General features: G+C 49.0%; 1 protein-coding gene across 6 annotated transcripts in view; it reads left to right on the top strand.

Moving 5' to 3' along the window:
- The window catches only part of PHC2 (polyhomeotic homolog 2), a 107,051-nt gene that overhangs the window by 60,405 nt on the left and 25,956 nt on the right, over positions 1-20,690 (top strand). For 3 of the 6 annotated variants that reach the window (XM_073233606.1, XM_017667980.3, XM_073233608.1), the window contains exons 3-9: positions 1,708-1,866; positions 2,931-3,008; positions 3,421-3,585; positions 5,435-5,521; positions 6,673-6,985; positions 18,937-19,328; positions 19,598-19,763. In XM_073233606.1, coding sequence (XP_073089707.1) covers positions 1,708-1,866; positions 2,931-3,008; positions 3,421-3,585; positions 5,435-5,521; positions 6,673-6,985; positions 18,937-19,328; positions 19,598-19,763 — 1,360 coding nt within the window. The remainder of the gene's footprint in view (positions 1-1,707; positions 1,867-2,930; positions 3,009-3,420; positions 3,586-5,434; positions 5,522-6,672; positions 6,986-18,936; positions 19,329-19,597; positions 19,764-20,690) is intronic. The other 3 variants (XM_073233607.1, XM_017667983.3, XM_073233609.1) reach the window with 2 other exon arrangements.

The raw sequence follows: 20,690 nt of genomic DNA, 5'->3' as shown, positions 1-20,690 counted from the left end.
ATCCCAGGTCCTTTAGATAAAGACAAAAAAGCTGAACCTAATTCTTCCCCCAGACTATGCTCTTAATCACTAAGGGTCCCAGGTAAAGCAGGCAGAAAGAGACCGCAGCCAAGAAATGTTTGCTCTAAGTAATATTACTGTTACAGCTTGGATGTACGAGACAAGTGACCTCATCCTGCTTTGGCCCTAGGCCTAGACTAGGGACTGGCAGAGAAGTCACAGCAGTCAGTGGCAGGGCCTGCAAATCAGCAAAAGATGACACCATCAGATATTCTGGAATCTTCCGTGTCCCAGTTATCTCTGCCTCACACTTAATAAAACCATGTTTCCTGTGCCCACCCTTGGCACACACACATCCAAGCCTCTTCCCCTGGCCCCTTTGCAATAAATGCTTTAGCTCTAGTCTCTAGCCACTAACATTAAGATGTACCCTCCTTCTGCCCCTCATCACAACTCTCGGCAAAAGAATTTGGGGTGTCTGCTCTGGCAAATGAGATGACCCAAGGTCATGTTCCACACCCAAACAGAACCATTAGGGGTTCCTCCTGTTTCTACTCATTGCTATCCTATAGGGAGAAAGAGTCTGGACTACGGGGAGGTACTTTTAGGAGTCTAAGGAAAATTGAGAGGCCTAGGTGATGGGAATAAGAAGAAAGAATTCTGGGCAGAGCAGGAATAAAAAACACTGAGTTCATGTAAACCAGGACACTGTGAAGGGGGTGGAATCTGAAGAGCTGGGATGGGTGCAGGTAGGTGGGGAGAATTTGTGCTATCTGCCTGTTTTCACAGAATCTCAAATCTGAGTGCAGAGGTTGGTATGTCCTAGATCCACCAGCCCTAAGAAATCATGCTAAGCTGGAGAGATCTAGACTGGAGGTTCCCTTGCCAGGGATTGGGAGCCGCCCTGTGGAGGAATTGGGCCAAAGCCTGTCCAGGGCCTGTGTAGGATATCTAGTAGAAAGAGATGGCAGGAGGGTGACCAGGCAAGGAGAAGGGAGGAGAAATGTCTCCAGGGCTTAGAAGAAGTCACACAAGGATCTCAGAGCTAGGGGATGGGCACGCACTTTCCTTTGTTCCTGGGGATACAGGAGGTTTTGAAGGGTTGGGAGTGAAGAGTGGGAGGGAATATTTACTCATTTGCTAGAGACTGTAGCTCAGACAGTCCCATCAGGATAGAGGTAATAGCAAAGCAGTAAGGTCAGGGGATGGGAGAGGTGGGCTAAAAAGAGGGAATGATAGAGGGAGGGGAAGAATAAAAGAGAAATGCATCATCCCTGTGGTGTGTCCTGCTGCTTCTAAGGGACTGAAAGGACTTTCCAGGCAGCTGGGCCAGACACTGGGAAGCAGCCCCAAGTCTGCCGTGAGGCCCCAGCTGGGAGGGTGTTGCCCTTGGGTGAGTTTTGGTTTAGCAGACTGGGTTTAGGCCCCTCTCCGACCTGTCTCCTTTTCCCCCCCTTCCTGTGCTCTGCCTTGTTGGGCTTCCATTCATGTCACCATGGCCCCCTGGTGCAGTCACCCTAATCTAAGGCGGAAGAATGGGGGTAAGGAGAAGACCAAGCAAGGCTGATGGGACTCAGTGTCACTGGAGTCTTAAAGGCCTCTGCCTCCCTGAGCTTCGCTGCCCCCCCTGAGTCCATGAGAGCAGCACGTGCTGCTCTGACTTCCCCAGCTGGCCAGCAGAAGTCTTCCCCTCTCCACCCTCCCTAGGTGATCCAGCAGGCCCTGCACAGGCAGCCGAGCACTGCGGCCCAGTACCTGCAGCAGATGTACGCAGCACAGCAACAGCATCTTATGCTGCAGACGGCTGCACTTCAGCAACAGCACCTGAGCAGCGCCCAGCTCCAGAGCCTGGCAGCTGTGCAGCAGGTAAGAATATGGACACACCGCTCATGCCACAGAGGGTCGTGGTAGTTGCAGAAGTAAGAGGGAGAAGAGGCAGCCCCTGCCCCAGAGCTCCCAGGCTTCTCTCACTGTGTCCTCACAGAATCCTGTGAAGGAGGCACGATTGTCATCTTCATCTCCGACAGAGGAGGAAGGAGGCTCTGGGAGGTTAAGCACCTTGACCAATGTCACCCAGCTCATGAGCGGGGCCGCTGAAGCGCTCAGCCGCGAAGGGCTGTGAGAGCCTCCTCCCCACATCACTGCACTACCGGGAAGGGACCAAGGGTCCAAGGAGGTGTCCACAGAGAAGCCATTGCCACTCAGCTTGCCTGGCTGTTGTTAGTGGCTGAGAAGAATGCATTCATTTATTCATTCAACAAAATTTTTATGTGCCTGTTGTATGCCAAAGTTCATGTCAGGCACTGAGTATACTGTGGACGCTGTCTTCTCTGAGCTTAGAGTGTGGAGACAGCAAGTAAACAGAAATCCAAATAGACAGGGAAACAAAATATCTTAAGTAAGAAGCTCTATGAAAAAGAGAGTGGGATGCTCAAATAACAGGAGGATTATCTAGGGTGGGCAGTCAGGGAAGGTCTACCTGCTGGAGTAATGTGGATGCAACACCTGAAAGATGAGAAGAAGCTGGCCACGGGAAGGCAGGTGGGACATTCCAGACAGCACGTGCCAGAGGGTCTGTGCTGCATGGGGTCTGTGAGCCAGATCTGACAGAGCAGGGTGGAACAGAGGGCTAAAGAGAGCTGGAAACATGGGAGACAATCACAGCTGATGATTCGTGTGCTTACATGTAAATGCTTCACCTTTCTAATCCTTTCAGCAAAACTAAGGAGATACTGTTGTTATCCCTACTTTATAAAAGAAGAAACTGAGGCACTTGCTTGAGGTCACACAGATGAGGCAGAACAGGGGTCTGATTCCAGGAGGTTTGGTTCCTTACCACTGTCCTGCAGAAGCTCCCTTTGGACTGTGAGAGCCTGATGGAATAATGGGAGAGATCTAGGACTCCAGGGATAAGAATTTTTCTTTCCTAGGCAAGCCTGGTGGCCAACAGACAAGGGAGCACCTCAGGCAGCAGCGTGACTGCACAGGCCCCAGCCCAGTCTCCCTCGGTGAGTAGGGTGGGGACCAGCCCCTTCCTGGCTGCCCAAAATGTTCACTGGCTCCCAGACCCAGCTGGGGCATCCTCAGCCACATCATGGCCGGAATCTATTACTCTTTGCAGAAAAAAAAGTGCATGCGTCTTTCTACCCCTGACTTAAATGACTCCCTGGCATGTTTCCAGTGTCAAGCCTCTCTTACACAGCTCCATTCTCTCCCCACTGGATTCTCCCAGCAGCCCTGCATGTAGGCCAGAGATGGGGCAGTGCTGGGAGACACTCCAAAGCCCAGGGACCAGAAATGGTCCTATAGAGGGCTGAATCCACCAAGGAACAGAAGAGGGGGTGTGAAAGCAGTGGGTGAGGGGGCACAGAGTGGACCAGTAGAACCTCCTTTTTCCTACTGTGGGGTCTCTCTCATCAGATCAACCTGGCAGCCTCCCCAGCAGCTGCGCAGCTCATTAACAGGGCTCAGAGCGTCAACTCAGCAACAGCCTCCGGCATCGCCCAGCAGGCTGTGCTCTTGGGTAACACTTCTTCTCCAGCCCTGACTGCAAGCCAAGCGCAAATGTATCTGAGGGCGCAGATGGTGAGTACCCAGCCTGGGCCATGGCTCAGGTGGCCAGGAGGACAGAGGCAGAGAAGTTGGGAGCTGGGAGAGCAGAGAATGGAGGGGATAGGAGAAGTGGAGAGAAGAGGCACTAGGGGACAGGCAGCAAGAGAAAAGGGGCAGAAATGGAAGGCTGCAGGGGAGCTTTGGATAGGCTTGGAGACTCAAGGACGGGTGGGATTCCCATTATGCCTCCTTTCCGTCCCCAGTTTTCCTCTTCTTATCAGAAACTGTTATGTTTCCAAGATTAATTAGAGTAGAAAATACAGGGCTCCATGCCAAATTGGCCTGTACGCTTGGACACATAAGATAAGCAAACACACAGACATCCATGTACTCTACAGAAACGGGCTCTTACCCTACTGTGACAGTCCTTTCAGGACTAGCCACCACTGGCTCAAGGGCCAAAGGCGCATTCCAGTCCAGGTGGTGAAGGTGTAGCCAGCATCAGGACATGTTTCTGCCTCCACTGACCTCCCAGCCAGGCCCCCATTCTAACCAGGGTTACCCTATCATCCCCTGATCAGGTGGGCTTATTTGGGCCAAATGCACTCAGGATGTCATCAGCCCTGGATATGGAGATCCAGAATCTCTTCTTTATACCTGTCCCTGAGAGGTGTACAAGTCCTTAAGAGCCTCAAGTTTCCTAAGATTTAGAGGAATTTCCTGGGAAAATAGCACACTCTGCAGGAGGCAATAACTTCTAGTCTATGCTGGGCTCAAATCACTGTCAGTCTGATCTCAAAGCTCCCACTCTTAAGACTTCTCCGCTGGACTCCTTGACACACTAGCCTGAAGACAATACAGTCCTGACCCTCACTTTGCTCCAGAACTTGACACTTGGAGCTATGGCACTTCTGCCCTTAACTCTGAGCTAATTGAGGTGCAGCTGCATTCCAAGGGAACAGCCTCTGAGACACACCATGTGGAAGAGACTTCCACCTCTCTAGGAAACCGACAGCCACATCGTGACACCACCCGACCTGCCTTTGTCTTCTGTTTACTTGTTCCCTTGTCCTACTCACCTGCCTCCCTCCTGAAGCCTGCCTGCCTCCCTGCCCAGAGCTGGGCATACAGGCGCAGAGGAGCAAGCAGAGGTGTAGCACAGAGTCCTAGGGAAAGCACGCCATCAGACACCAGCATGTCCACACTGATGCCAAGCTAGCCATGAGGAGCGGAAGTGTTATGCAGAGACCATCGTGTAGCCTGCCCCCACAGGAGGAGGGGCAGGCCCTATTTTGACTCTGTGTGCTCCAGTTCCTCCACTGCTGTTGCCTCCGCACCACCACCCCCAAATCTAAATTCGACTTAAAAAGGACCAAAAGAATACGTCTAACTTGATCCTTTCTGGAGGAGAGTCCTGCTGTGACCCAGACCTGGAGTCAGGAGTGGGTCAGACCTGGAAAATGGTCCTAGGGCACCTATCTCAGCCTGGGGTCCCTGCTCCCCAGGGTGCTGCGGAGAGAGTGATTTCAGAGTATCCTGGGAATGTTGGTCGCCTCTAGGATAAGGTCCTCACAGAGGCTTATGAAGTAAACCTGACTTGAGTGTGTTCCTAGAATGGCTCTCCCCCATACTCCCTTCACTGCCCCACCTGGGCCAGGACACTTAAAGCCTTCTGAGAGTTTCAAGTGTTCCCCTTGAACTCCTTCCTTTTGTCACTTCCCCATTTTCCCATATCTGCTCACTGGCTAAACTGTTCTGTCCTGTGGCTGAGCCCACATTGGGCAGGTAAAAGGCACCTCGTTTCCTGTGATTCCAGGCCCAGCCAGGTAACCTGGTGCAGGTAGCTAGGAGCCTAGGCGGCACTGTTCCTTTGTCCCCTCAGCTCATCTTCACGCCCACGGCCACCGTCGCTACTGTGCAGCCTGAGCTCGGCACTGGCTCCCCCGCCCGGCCCCCCACCCCCGCCCAGGTGAGGATTCCATGCTTATGGGAGGGCAGGGGGGTGGGCACCTCCATAGAGGGGTACTGATACTGGGGATGGGCACAAGCCCTGGAGAAGCTTTGAATCTTTGGAAAGGTTGGGATCTTCTAGGAAAGCAGTGGGGAGACAGGACATCCCAAAGCTCCCAGACTTACTTGGTAATTCCCTGTTGAAAAGGCCTCAGCCACTCTTGACTCTGTTTTATTCCTTCAAACCAAGGCCAAGAGTCAGACAGCAGCATGCTGAGACAAGAATGATAGCCAGCCCTGGGTGGTAATGGCTCCCTTTTTACCATACACCCACCCCAGGATAACTTTTGTTGTTGTAGTTGCTTTTTAAGTGGAAAATCCCACTCTGGTTACACGTGCTAGCGCCTCCGGGAATCAGGAATGATGGCGTAGGTGAGGGAGCAAAGATGAGTCCTGGGTCCCCCTGCCTTCTGCTGGGAGCACACAGAGACTGCTGTGGCAAAGATTCTGTGGGTGGGCGCAGGGGAGGAATGTCTCCCACTCCCTGCAACCCGTCCCCAGCTACCAATGGGCACCCAGCGGCAAGCACGTCAGAAACGAGTCGAGTCAGGCACAGCCTCTGTGTGTCCAGCAGAGGGCACCAGGGACCAGGTTGAATAAACAGTTTATAAAACCAGGTTCAATAAACATGCCCACCCTGGTATAACAAGGTAATTCTTTGCCTGGGGTCCTTGCTGGCCAATTAACTTTCCCTTTTGCCCTGGCCTTTTCCAGTGTGGGAAGCCCCATGCCCCACTGTATCTGGGAATTCTTTCTAAGAGGCATGAATCCCATCCTGATAGTTTGGGGGAGGTGGGGAGGTGATGGAAGGGAGAGCCTGGCCTCCCTGCCCAGGCCTGCCCCAGCCTGCACAGTCATCCCTTCTCAGAACTCACTTTCTTCTGCTCATGGATCCAAGCACTAGCACTCTTTTTTGTTCCCTTTAGAAACTCTACCTGCTCCTGGTTCCTCTTTAAGCCCCTAACTCATTCTTTCTTCTCTTTGATTTTACAACCCACCATCCTGTCCAGCCATTCCTGGATCCATACCTAACTCTGTGCCTATCTTAACTGTGTGTTGGCATTGCTCCCACCCACATTCTCTGGACTCCTATAGACCCCTCTTTTCCAGGTACAGAACTTGACCCTCCGAGCACAGCAGACACCAGCTGCAGCAGCCTCGGGCCCTTCCCCCACTCAGCCTGTCCTGCCCAGCTTGGCCCTGAAACCCACGCCAGGCAGTAGCCAGCCTCTGCCTACCCCATCACAGGGCAGAAACACTGCTCAGGGTTCCCCAGCAGGTGCCAAGCCTGGCATAACTGACAGTGTGATGGAGCCACTCAAGAAAGGAGATGGCAACAGCAGTGTGGCAGGGAGCATGGAGGGCCGGGCTGGGCTCAGCCGGATGGTGCCCACTGTGGCTACCCACCCCCTCATTGCACCAGGTAAGGGCTCCAAGAAGGATTCCAGCCTAGAAAACTCAGGAGGACTGTGGGTCAGGGGAAAACATTCAAACTTTCCTTTTTCCCAGGGGCACAAGATACCAGCCACGTGTGTGTCTCTCCCTCCCCTCTTCCAATCTTGAGACATTCTTCAGCTCCTAATTCTGTTTCATGCTTCTAGTCCGCTTCAAAGAAGGAAGCCACATCAGTGGAATTGCAGAGTCCCTCTTCACAGCAGGCACAATGGTGAATCTCAAAGCACACAATCATAGCTCTTAACCTTGAATGAGTGGAGGTTGACAGTTGGACTATTTTGAAGTTCTTTAAGAGTTGGCAAAAAAGGACTTGCCAGAGGCATGTCAGAACCACACAGGGAGATGAGACAGTAGAGAGTTTATTTTCTCATCATCCATTAGACATTTGTTGACAAATATGTGCCAGTTATGTTGCCAGAGCTGGATGTGCAGGTAAAGAAGAGTTGAGCCTGTCCTCCAAGGAGGGCACAGCCTGGGGAGACAGACAAGTACAGTGCAGTGCAGCTGCATAAGAGCTGTACTGTGGGTGAGCTCTGAGCACTGCAGAAGCACAAAGCAGCTATCTAGCTTTGGGAGAGGAGCCAAGAAAGGCTTGCCAGTGAGGGTGACGCTTGAGAAAAAAATCTAGTGACTTAAAAAAAAAAATCTAGCAGCCTACTTAGGAAGTTCTGTGAAGGCAATGAATCAGCATTCCATGGAGCTAGGCTCCATTCTCTACCTGTGCAGTTCTCCCAGGGCTGTGTGTTGTAGGCAACCTTTAATGAGAAAATCTGCCAGAGCCCTAGAAACCAGACCTATCTGGGAATAAGACCAAGCTGTTATACCACAGAAATAAATGTAGTGGACCATGTGACTTTGCATTAAAGAGAGACTCACCCAGGTCACATCCCTGAGGCAATCACTAACTCTCCTCATCCAGACCATTATACCAGCCAGTCTAACCTGCATTTTTTTTTCTTGAGAATCTATATATACTTGTTACCAGATTAACCAAGATGGTCTAAGTATGATTCCTTACTTAAAGGAGTATGCAGTCAAGAGGAGGGGGCCAAATATACAAGCAACTCCATTCAATTTCATAAATTATATCATAGAAATAAGTGCAAGGTAAGGTGGGCACAAGCGGTTAACTCAGTGCCAAACAGGATGGGTCAGAGATGCTAACCCTCAGAGGAAATGACACAGGTCTTGAAGATGAGTGTTTACCCAGCAGACAAAGTAGGGAAATGTATTCAAGACAGGGAGCACAAATTGAGCATATGACAGTGTTCTGGGGAGAATCTGAGCTGAAGGCCTTTTTCCCCTGTTTGAGGTTTGAAGGGCAAAGGCTCAGTCCCTGCCTCTCAGTGATCACTACTGAGTTGAAAGTACCTCCCTGCAGAGAGGCCTCACTGCCCTGCAGTTGCAGACGTTTCTCACTGTCTGGCATTGCTTTCTCCAGAGCTTACCCCAGACTTTTCCTTTTTTGGAGGAAGAAACTGAAGCCCAGAAGAATAAAGCCTGGGGGACCATACAGTGAGTTGGTAGCAGCTTGGACTAGAGATAGGATCCCAAATTAGTGTTCCTTCTAGGTTCTCTTTCAACCTATAACCCTAGAGCAAAATCAACACTTCAGGACTTCCTGAGAACCCCCATTCCTGCCCTGCCCAGGTCAAAACATAACCTCTCCCTAGGTCTAAGCCAGTGCCCCTTCCTCTCACAGATTCTAAGGACAAGGACCCTTCAAAAGACCTTTCTTTGCTTCTTCCTAAAGCTTCTAGGCAGCCCTGGGGTCTCAAGGCAACTGGACAGAAAGGGGATAAAATGCTGATAAAATGCCTTTTGTTTATAGGATATATGGTTGGTGTTTTATACATACCTCCTCTGTGACCTTTGAAAGAAGCCTGTAGTATGGGTGTTATTATCCATTTTACAGATGAGAAAACTGAAGCTCAGAGAGGTTACAGGAGAACTTGCTACATATGTCACTCAAGGTCACATAAGTAGTAAGTGCTGAGCTGGGAACCAGTTCTATGTCTGGCTGAGTCAGATCCTGTGTTCTTAATCATCAGGAATTTGGGGCTTCCTAGGCTTTCCTGTTCCTGACCCAAAGCTCAAAGAGCTTGATGGTTCTAAGATTGCTTAGGGGTTCGTAGAGTCTAGAGGAGGGTTCAACATTCTTGAACCCTGTAAAGGTGAATACCAGTGGGTTACAGGCCCCAGTGAGGTCCAGAGCCCCAGGTATGGCCTGAGACTCACAGTATGTGGCTATACACAGTACAGAGACCAGTGGTTCCACAGAACTTCCATGGAGCAGCTGTGAGCTGCATCTAGACCACAAAGACCCTCTCCCCAGAGACACAAATCAGTGGGCTTTGCATTGTTTCTGCCTCCAAACGTCCCCTCCCACTCCTCCTTTCTTCTCCCAGCCTCCCTTTCTGTAAACCCTGCGGTTCCATTCTCCCACCCCCACCTCCCAAATGGAAGAGAGTGGGGAAGTTTAGGGTGCTGCAGGCCCAATCAGGGCCTCTGGAATACAAAGCCAAGCAAACAAAAATAATCCTTAAGACCTGATGCAGGGCAGTGGAGCAGCACCTGCTCTGGGCTCTGCAGTGCCCCAGGCAAAGAGAACTTCTGGCCTCCTGCCCAGCCAACCCACTGACCCACTGTGAATGAACTGAGGGATCAGAGCCTGTGCAAATGCGTGTGTGTGTGTGTGTGTGTGTGTGTGTGTGTGTGTGTGTGTGTGTGAGAGAGAGAGAGAGAGAGAGAGAGAGAGAGAGAGAGAGAGAGAGAGAGAGAAGGGAGGGAGGAAGAGGAGAGGGAGGGGGGCAGAAGGCTGCACGCCTTTTGCTTGTTATTGGAGCATTTTTTGAGCTGGCTGGCTGGTTGCCCCCAGGGAAAGTAACCAGTGGAGACTTGTGGTTGGGGGAGCTGGGGACGGTGAATTATGGCAGAAAGGAATGTGCTCTCCTGGGGGCTCTTTCCTCCCAGAGCAGGCAAATGCTCTAGTCCCAGCTGGGACTGCTCCCACTGACAGCTGTTTGAGGGCAAAGCCCCTCCCCCATGGCAAGCTCCCTGCTGTTCCTGCTCCTGTCACCTTGGCAACCGGCTTCTTTAGGCTCAGCAAATAGAAAAGGTCCCTTGTGCCCTGAAAAGGGGTGGGTTGGTAGATGGGGGAAGGGAGTAAGGGGCGGAGAGCAGAGCCTGAGGTTGGGCTTCTCAGAGATATAAGGTCTAAACCACAGAGGGCAGAGGAGGGGCAGGCAGCAAGCTCCCTGGGCCTGACCTCCAGGGAAGCCGAGTCCTAGGGAAGCTGGGCCACAGCCCCCAACAGGAGGCTTGGTTCTTGGAGTCCTCATACTAGTGGATAAACTTGAGGCCATCGGTGCACACTCAGGCCCAAAGGTGAGGAGAAAGTTGCTGACAGGGAGGGAGATACTGTCGTAAAAGGGAACCGTCAGGTCGTCGTTGAAAGTCCTGGGTCTTTTCACACAATTGTGCTCCAGATGCTAGGTCTTTGTTCTGTCCCCTCATCCCTCCTCAGGTCTCATCACAGAGAAGGAATCCTCTGTAAGGAAGGCCTGCCACATAGTGGCATTGTTTTATCACAGAGGGGATTTTGTGTCAGGGAGTCGTGATTTCTGTCTGTTATAAGCTGGACAATGTGATGCTTGCTGATTCTATAACTCTCGGGTACCCTGTTTCCCTCCCAAAGCAGCTGCCAAACTGCAGTGTAGACACACTTTTACTGAGAAAATCCAATAAAAACCAAAACATACAAGTGGACCTGCTATTTAGCTGGAATCAAAATTCCCAACAATTTTGATGTTAAAATCATGCAACCAGCCATGAAGGTTATTTCAACTATCCACTGTAGGGCCAAATTCAGAGTACTAAGCCAGTGGACATCAGTAGAGGAGTTTTATATTTTGCTTAACAGATAGAGAATGTGAGTGTGAGGGGGAGAGGTCCTGGGGCAGCTGAGCATTCCTTCTTTCCTCAAGTTCTTCACTGTAGCCTCCTATGATGTCACTTCCAGGGGCACTGCCAGCTAACATAGAAATTACCCGTGTGAACAACCATGTTCCAGGCACTGTAATAATTACCTTATCTACATATCTCATTTAATCCTAACAATGATTACTCCACTTCACTAGTGAAGAAGATCTGGCTCAGAAAGAATAATGAACTGTCATCCGCAAATAGTTTTTCCCGGTCTCTTTGATTGTTTAGTTCAGCTCTACAGATACTCATTTAGCCCTCTTATGTGCCAAGCAAGCATAGTGCTGACCATATGAGAGTTACAGAGATGAATAAGAGTTTAAATTCTAAGAGGGGTTGTAGAAACTTGAGTTGTGCCTGGGAAAATAAGTTTCAAGAATGGAACAGAAGAGGGTTCTGTCAGCTGGCACTGGGAAGCACAGCCCAGGACGGCCGTGTGACCACCTGAGCGGATAGCTGGGACCTGCTTCTCCTTCCTTTCCACTCCCTGCTGTTAGCTGTGAGTCTCCTTGAAGACACAGTCCCGTCCCCCTTGTGCTTTAGTCCAACACTTACCCCTAGAGAGGAGACAGTCCGTCTTAATGTTTCAGACCCCTCCCGCCTGTCCTCAAATGACTTCTCAATATTCGTCCATCCCTGTCCTCGTTCCTCTCCCCAGGACATTCCCACTTGGATATCACCCCACCTGCATAAAATATTTGAATTTGGAGAATTCATAAAACAAAAACAAAACAAAACCACAGAAATCTTCCTCTGTGGAAAACTCCCTTTCCCAGTTCCCCAACCAGTACCCACATGTTGAGGTGTTCCTGATCCCAAGGCTCACAATCTCAGGGTTACTGTGGCTTCACTCACCAGGGAGGAGGGGTGTCATAGTGCGAAAAGCATGGGCTTCAGAGTTAGACCTGGTATCAGACCCCAGCTTCATTACTTACTGGTTTTATGACCATCATCAAGTTACTTAATCTCTGTAAACCTCAATTTCCTCGTCTATAAAACAAAGATGACTGTATTTACCACAGTCTGTAAAGATGAGTGAGATGGCCCACAGAGGTGACGAGCACAGAGCAGGCTCACGGTGGACATTAGTTCCCTTTCCCTCTGTACTCTCACGTCCATCAGCACCCAGCTTATCACCCTGCTCTGATGACACTTCCTCTATGCGCGCTCCCTGCTTTGCTCAAGGCCTGCTGACTGATGGGGCTTACCCGATCCTCACCTGGTGGCCAGGACATCCTACTCAAGCTGCTAGAGTCATCTTCCTCAAACACTCTTACTTCTTTCCTGTTTGGAAACCTTCACTGTGTCTTCATTTCCTACCCTATCCATTGCAATGCCTAGTCTATAGGAGGGACTCAATAAACAGCATGTTAATGACTTCTGATAGACTGACTCTAATTCTTGGTGGGGAGCCCTCGAGGTCCTCCCCACATTGTCCTTCTAACCACTCTAATTGTTCATGGCTTCCTCACTCAGATCCTCTGCCCCTTCTCCCCCGCTTCCTCCCCATGTGACTTATTCAGCCTGTCACATACCTTCTATCTCCCCACCTTCTGTCATCACATTCTTTTCATCATCCTTCCCTCCAAGATCACCTCCAAAGTTCTCAGCGTTCCCCAGCGAGTACTCTGAGGCTTGGCCTTTTCCTTTGTGCTTATTGACTTACTCATCCAGCCATCAGCATTTTTTGGGCATTTGTTAATGCTAGGCACCATGCCTCATCTGTGAGAGGAAGTTGATTTTCCATTAACCTACTGCATTATAGAGGTCATTTGGAAACTAAGTTCTTCTTGTAAAATGGGAATACTGCCTGTTTGCCTCATAGGCTTATTGTTAGGAATAAAAGACATTCAAATTGTAAAAATGTTTTGAGTTCAGAGGAACATACAAATAGTAGACAGCATTTCAAGAATAGCTACCATTTGTTGAGCATCTACTAGATAAGAGCAAAGGCAGTGAAACTCTGTGATATTTAAAGATAATATCCCATTTGATACTAACAACTCTTCTAGGTGGTATGTTCACCATTTACAGAACAGGAAGTCAAGATTCAGGGAGGTTAACTAATTTGTCTAAAGTTGCACAGCCTGTAGGTGACAGAATCAAGATTCAAACCTAGGTCTGTCTGATTAAAACCCATGCCTTGAGCCACTTACACTATACTGCCATCCCCCTGCCAGGGGTGGACAGAGATGCAGAAACCAGTTTCTTTTCTGATGCTCCAAGCTACCTTATAAGGAATTCTCACAGAGGACATTTGGTCGTTTTGCCAGGTGGCTGCAGAGCAAGCTTAAAGACATTAAGGCATCGACAGACCAACATATAGCACCCCTGCAGTTGGCAGCCCTGTTTTCATAACCTAGTTTCCTCTTACAAGGAAACTTTCTTAGCTCTATGTACTCTCTCAAAGTCCTAGCCCTCAGCACAGAGGGACTGCATCATGGAAAACTCATGAGGCTATTGCTTTAGGTTTTGCTAAAAGAAGCCTCCTTGTCTGTTTATGTGTATGTGGGGTTCTGACCTCTAGAATCAACCTCAATCTCAGTTACTCCCTGAGGCCTCATCTCATGAGACATCTTGGGAGATGAGCAGCCTCCTGCAGGTGCTAGAGTAATTTAGACCCAACCTAAAATTGCCTCCTCTTCTGGTTTCTCCCACAGACACCCTGAGTCCAGCTGTACAGGATTCCCTATAGGTTCCCAAATGCACCATGGTCTTCTGCCTCCAGGTCTTCCCATGTGCTGTTCCTTTGGTTATCTTCCTAACTCTGAGTCATGTCCAACACTTACCTTCTCTGGGAAGCCTTCTCTGCTCTCCTCAGTGGAATCCCCCTTTCTGTGTCCTCAGTATTCTGTGCTTATCTCCTATCATAACATTTGTCAAGTTATGCTGAGAGTATCTGTTACCATCTGTCTGTTTTACTAGACTGTACTCTATTCTAGGGACCATGTTTTAGCCAGCACCAAACATAGTACTTGGTCTGTAGTGGGTGCTTAGTAATGTTTGTTGAGTGAATGAATGGCTGACAGCATCTCTTCCCTTAACTTTCTAAACCTTGAGGAGTAGTGGTTAGTAAGGAGTTATGCCATCCTCTCTCACAGGCATCCTCTCCTCACCTGTAGGCCAGGTAGTTAAATATAGCAGATACCTAGAAAAATAAGGGTATGAGCAAGCCTGCAACCTTTACTGGCCTGCTTGCAGCTCCCACATACTTTGGGACAAAGTTGCAGCATTTCTGAGGCAGTGAGCTGTTTCCTGCATGCTTGAAGCCTTGAGATCAATAGAGATCCATTACTGCTAAATTCTGACAGTGGAGGCAGTGAAGGGGGTGTGCCTGTATCCCTTGCAGTAGGGGACCTAAATCCTCTTGTTGCAAACAACCAACTGGCCTGGGAGCAGTGAATTGGCCTCTTCAGGTTCTAAGGCAGCTATTGGAGGTTAGAGAACCAGACAGGAAGATGAAGCATTGCCTGGAGTCTCTTCTTTCAGTGAGGCCCTAATCTGCGGAGGCCCTGGGCTTGCCCTTTCCCTACTCTGTAACAGAAAGGGCTGCCTGGGTCCTCCAAGGCTGTGGTTGAGGCCTCATGGAGCCAACCCATTGTTCTTTAGAAGCAATAAACTTCCCAGCAGCAGAGGATAGCGGAGCCAAAATAGCTGCAGGGGGAAACATGTAACTATTGGGCCTTAGAAAAACATAAGAACAAAGGTTCAGAGATTTCTGTGCATTAGTATCTCATAAACTGATATGCCCATTATAGCTTTAGGGAAGAGGGGCATGGCTTCCTCTGGCATCACAGATTCAGTGGGAAATGCCCTCCTTCAACACCCAAACCGAGCTGGGAGGGCATGGGAGAGGGAGAAAAATTAATTGATCTTACCATGATTAGACATTTGCCAAGTGTCTACAAACATGTAGTGTATTATGTTGGATAATGTGGAAGATAAAAGAAATATAAAAACCTGCCGGCTAAATTAAAACACATCTTTTAAATGAAAAGCAAAGGAACATGTAAGACATGTCTTTGACTCAGCATATAGTCTAGTTGGATAGTCAGAAAATACGCACATAAAACAATAAAAGTATTCCCGTTTCATTAATTTCAGATACCATGGATTATAAGATGCACCATTTTATTAACTCAAAGAAAGAAAAGCACTTCCAGTTAAACCAACATCAACTGTAATTTGCATCTCAATTCAAGAGATGTTAAAATGTGTATGGGGGATAAGGCTCAATTTTTAAGACATACAAGATAGCACATGCTAAGTCACAAATGAATCAAACTAATAAAAGCATTTAGGAATTCTGAGGAAAACCTACAATTGAGGATTAAAGCAAAGAGGGAAAAAACAGGAGCTGAGCCTGAGCCAAAGAAACTCAAGCCTTAGATCACTGAAGCGACAGGAGGGCATTAGGGCAAATGGAAGCCCCAAAGGAAATCCAGCCAGGAAGGCACAATGGGATATGAGGTTTCATGGACAATGAGTAGAGCAGTTGGGGTGGGTTGTGGGTTAGTGTAAGCAGATAGTGAGCAGGGGGACAGGAGGAGCATCTCAATAAACCAGAGCACTGCTCTAACCAAAGTGGTCTGCTTACACCCATCTCATTCATGTTCTGGCTCTGAAGAGGAAAGTTTTGTGGGACAAAGAAGTGGAATCACACCATGTTGTCATTCATTCCTCCACTCAGCAATATTGATTGAGAACCCACTAAATTCAAGGGACTTTGGAGGAAATAGATTAATCACATAAATTCTGCCTACTAACAGAAAGAAGTCATTTACTGAAATAACTGAGATAAGTGTCATTATTATCCCCATTCTAAAGATGATGACACCAAGGTACAGAGAGGCCAAGTAACTTACCCAACATCACACTGCTGGTAAATGGCAGAGCTAGAGCTCAAATCCAAGCATTTTGACTCTAGAGCTTATGCTCGACTGCTGGATACACTGTCTCTCTCAGAGCAATGCAAAGCAGAGGGACCTCAGCACAGCTCAGAGAAAGGGGAGAGTCCTGTCATCTGTAAAGGCAGCAAAAGAATAATGTGGATTTGACTTGTGTGGCACTCTAGGCAGGATGAGACAAGGCATAAACTCCGTGCAGGGGGCAGTGAAACAGTAAAGATTGCTCAGATCAAAGAAATTGTAAAAATTAAAAGGTCATAAAGAGATCTTGAGACTTTAGACAACTGCAGACAAAGGAGAGTCCCCAACAGTTTTTAATCTGGGATCAGATCTGTGCACTAGATTAATTAATTTGTAAAAGAAGATTAGTGTGCTGTCAATAAGATGGATTATAGGGAGAAGAAACTGGAGTCAGAAAGACCAATTATGGAGTTACTGCAATACTTTAAATAAAAGGACTTTTGACCCAGGATAATGCCAGAGTTAGATCATGGTCTGCACTTTTTATGAACTCAAAAGGCTGGGGATGTACACTCCCCCAAATACCCTGGGGTCTTTGATCTATGAACTTATCTAAGCACCCATGAGCTTTGTTTCCAGCCTTGGCATATAGTAGCATCATTTGTTCTAAAACAATTGCCTTTGACTTTCCATGAGCCTCACAGAGCGGAGAAAGTGGGATAGGAGAGGAGGCCCAGGGACAGAGAACCAGTAGGCCACCAATTGCCTTGCACAATCTTGGTAACTAAACATGTATTTCTCTAACTATTTATATACTACAGATTTCAAACTCTTTCCTGCCTAACCTTCTCTTTTCCACCTTATAAATTCCTGAATTTTAAACTCTTTTCTTGTGGTAGCCACCCCATCAAATTGTAGAGCTGGAAGAGACTTGTGTTATCATCTACCCCAAACCTCTTGTTCCACAGACAAACTCTGAAGCCCTGAGAAGGAAGGGACCTGTCTCAGGCCACAGAGCCAGCGGGTGGGGACATGCCGCTGATGCTCATAGCTTCCCCGACCTGCCTGTCTCCACTCTCACCTCAGATGGGCAGCACCTGGAACAACTGTCCCTGGTGCAGGAATTCAGTTTTATATGACAGGGAAGTTTTATATGCTTGAGTTTTCAGTGATGATGCCCACATCCTGCAGATCATTCTGGCCACTGGAACCTAACAGACCTGTGTGACATCTGCAGTATCTCTCAGGTGCTTCAGCAACAGTTGTTTTAAAAATTCCTGATTATCAAGTTTGCATGATTACAGTCTTTGCCTGACTGTTAAGTTTTGAGCTATTCAGGGTGGACTTAGGAGGCAAGTCTTAGGTTGGGATGAGGGGTAACTTATAATCACCAGATGCCTGCTAGCAGTTTCCATCTGGATGTTCCACCATCACCTCAAGGACAACACATATCTCTTAAGACTTCCTTGCCATCTGCATTGCCTTCCTCTGTAATTCACTGCTACCCAGACTACAGCCTTGTGGGCCGTCCAAGTTCCCTCTTCCTCTACCCACAGCAGTCAGTCACTAACGTCCACTTTACTTTTTCTTAATGCCTCTTGCTTCTTGGAACTCTATATTGGGCAATGGTGAGATAGTTGGAAACTGGAGTCTAAATAGGCAAAATTCAAGAAAGAAGGAACCTCCCTCCTTTGAAATCTGCTTGCTTAGCACCTGTAAGTATCATAGGGTCCTTTTAAAATGTTAGCTCAGGACCCAGAATTTGCCTTTATCCTTATTATCTGAGACCCTTGGTTGTAGAATCCATTTGTGAGCTTCCAGCCGTGACCCTCCGCATTTTCCTGACATAGCCTCTTCCTGCTGCCTCTCCAGCTGTGGGAGCCTCTGTAGAGGCCCACTTTTAACCAGGACAGGTTATGCTGAGTGGCCCTCATGCCACGCTGGCCCAGATGGTCCTAGAGAGTGAGCAATATGAGGACAGTCAGTCTTTGAGCTGAATTTCCTGCAGCCCTACTGTAGACATGGCATGAGCTAGATGCTGAAGGGATTACTAAAAAGTATAAGATTCCTCACTTCAAAGAGTCAGCCTGGTTAAAATGGAGGAAGAAAAGGCTAGCAGCACATGTAACATATGAATTCTAGTTCAAGACAATAAATTTTTTCACTTGGCACCCATTTAATGTCAGACACTGAGAGGTTCTGGATAAAGAGATACAGGATAGTTCTAATCACAGGGGGTTCATGGCTGGAAGAGAAGACAGCTGGGAAACAATTGTAAGCCACTGCAATGCATGCTCTCGTGATCAAGGTAAGCCCAGGATGCTTTGAGAACCTAAACCAGGATTGAGACAGCAATTTGAATTACAGCTAGAAATGACTGAGCCTCACTGTGTGTCAAGCACTGTGCAATGCAGATTATGTTATTTTTTCTCATTTTATTCACCCAGTTTTTTTCTCATTTCATCCTTCTGACAACTTTCTGGGCAGAAACTATTTTTATTTCCAATTTTTGGACAAAGAAGCCTGCAGTCCCTCAGTATGTAACAGGAGGATCTGGTAGTTCAGCCCTAGACTGCCTCCTGACAGAGTGTGGGGCCACAGTGTGCAGTCAGCTCTTTCTAGAGGAGGTCTAGCCTGGGCAGAGCCAGCAGGGTGAATGGGAACTAGCCAAACAGAGCTGGATTGGGCAATGGTAGGCTGCACATATTGCACACATGGAGAAAAGTGAGTGAAGGGCCCGTAGTGGAAAGAACATGGCACACTATAGAATCCAGTGCTTCTCTGAACAGCTGAAATGGTCAAGGAAGACTTCACAAAGAAGGCTGCACTTGGCTTTGAGGGACAGCCCAAGGGCCCAGTGTCTCAGCATGGGAAGAAAGCAAAACAGAGAGAAAGGTGGGCCCTGGCAGTGAGCAGTGCAGGCTCTAAGTGAAAGATAAAAGAGAGGAACATGAGGAGACTTTGAATTTGGGAAGCCTCCTTGATGTGGATGTGGGAGGGGACACCGTTGGGGATGCAGCAGAAGCTGAGGTCAAGCCGTGCCACCTGACCTGTCTTTCCCCTTCAGCCTACGCTCAGCTGCATCCGCACCAGCTCCTCTCACAGCCATCCTCAAAGCATCTGCAGCCCCAGTTTGTAATCCAGCAGCAGCAGCCACAGCAATCACGGTCTGCACTCCAAGCCCCTTCCCATCCCCAGCTCGCCTCAGTCCCTCCGAGCTTGGCCTTGCAGCCCAGCCCCGAAGCCCATGCCGTGCCACTAGGCACAGTTACATCTGCCCTGCCTCTCCAGTGCCCCACTGCCAATCTGCACAAGTCTGGCAGCACTCAGCAGTGTCACCCTCCCACGCCAGACGCTGGGCCTCACAATGGGTATCCCGAAGGCCTGTCCCACCCCCCTCAACACAGGATCCAGCATGCCTCAGCTGTCATCTTACAACTACAGCCTGCTTCACGAGTGGTGAGTAACTGGTCCCGAGGTCTGGGGAACAAAACGAGAGGACGCAGCTCGGGCAATCCCACAGCTGCCATTTGGGTGTGTTCCTGGCTGGACTGGGTATTGTAGTCCTTTCTGGGTGTTCCAGGGAAGAAAAGGGGCCTCTCCTTAATTTGGGGCTGGCTGAATCTTAAAATCCTTCCTGCTACCCAAACTCCTCAAGAAACAGGGGAAGTGTCCGCAAATGCAGAGGCAACTCATGAGAAGACCATCTCTGTCCCGTCCCTTAACAGGCCCAGCAGTGCACCCTGGATGAGTGGAAGGAAGTGGGGCCTGAGGAGAAGAGTGTGCCTGAAACTCAGTCTGGTCCGTCAGCACACCAGCAAGCTACCATCACTGCCATGCCTGGCGGCCTGCCTGTACCTAAGAGCCCTAACATCCAGCAGTCCCCGGCTCACGGTATGAAGCATAGAGGGACCCTTGGGGGAGGGGAAAAAGTCAGCCTTCCTTGCCATCCCCTGGCACATCCCTGGCCATCTAGAATGGGAGGGTAAAACAGTGCAGGCCCCGCAAGGCAACAAGGCAGCTGGGTAGGTGGAGACGGGAAATGAGCAGATGAACTGAGGATAAAGAAAGGGGACCCAAAGGACAGAGACAGAAAGGAGAATCAGAAGTTCTAGATGCAGACACTGAGGCCTACATGTCATTGCCGTCAGGTGTATCTGCCTATCCATATACCAAGGTGAGTGTTCAGGCAGGTGTTGAGTTGTCTTGATTCTCTGCTTTGATTGGTTTGAGAGGGAGTTCTTGACATTGGAAATATGACAAGAGGGCTGCTGTCGCTCAAAGATAAAGGAAATGCCTAGAGAAGCTGAAAAGGGGATACAGGAGTTCAGCTTATGGAACTGCTCAGCTCTGGGATTCCCGTCTGTCTGCCTGTAAGTGCCCAGGGACAGGTGGACTTCTCCATGACCTGGGTTTTGGGAGTCTGCTGGCCCTGTTACCCTGGCGGGAGAATCACAGCAGTCCCTTTGCCTCCGCAGCCATCCATTAGCATTCCTTCCCCTTCTGCCAGCGTGCAACAGTCTTGGCCTAGACCTCAGTGACATCCTGAGCCATGGGCCCTCTTCAACTCAGGCAGGCAGTGCCAATCATTGCACTAAATGGGCGCTGGGAGTGGGGGTGGGGAGAGCCAGAGAGAGTTTGGAAACTGAAGAAGGAGAAATGGGAAGAAAAGTACTTTGGGAGAGAGTAGGGAGAAAAAATTATAAACGTCCTGTGAGAAATGGAGAGTGGGATCAAGGAAAAGAGAAGCAAAAAATATGGAGAAAGAACCTTAGAAGAATTAAAAGATAAAAGGAGGTCATCTGCTTCCTTGGCACACTT

The sequence above is a fragment of the Manis javanica genome, chromosome 4 (genome assembly GCF_040802235.1).
Source record: "Manis javanica isolate MJ-LG chromosome 4, MJ_LKY, whole genome shotgun sequence".
NCBI classification, from domain to species: domain Eukaryota; kingdom Metazoa; phylum Chordata; class Mammalia; order Pholidota; family Manidae; genus Manis; species Manis javanica.
This window is presented reverse-complemented; position numbering and strand designations above follow the sequence as displayed.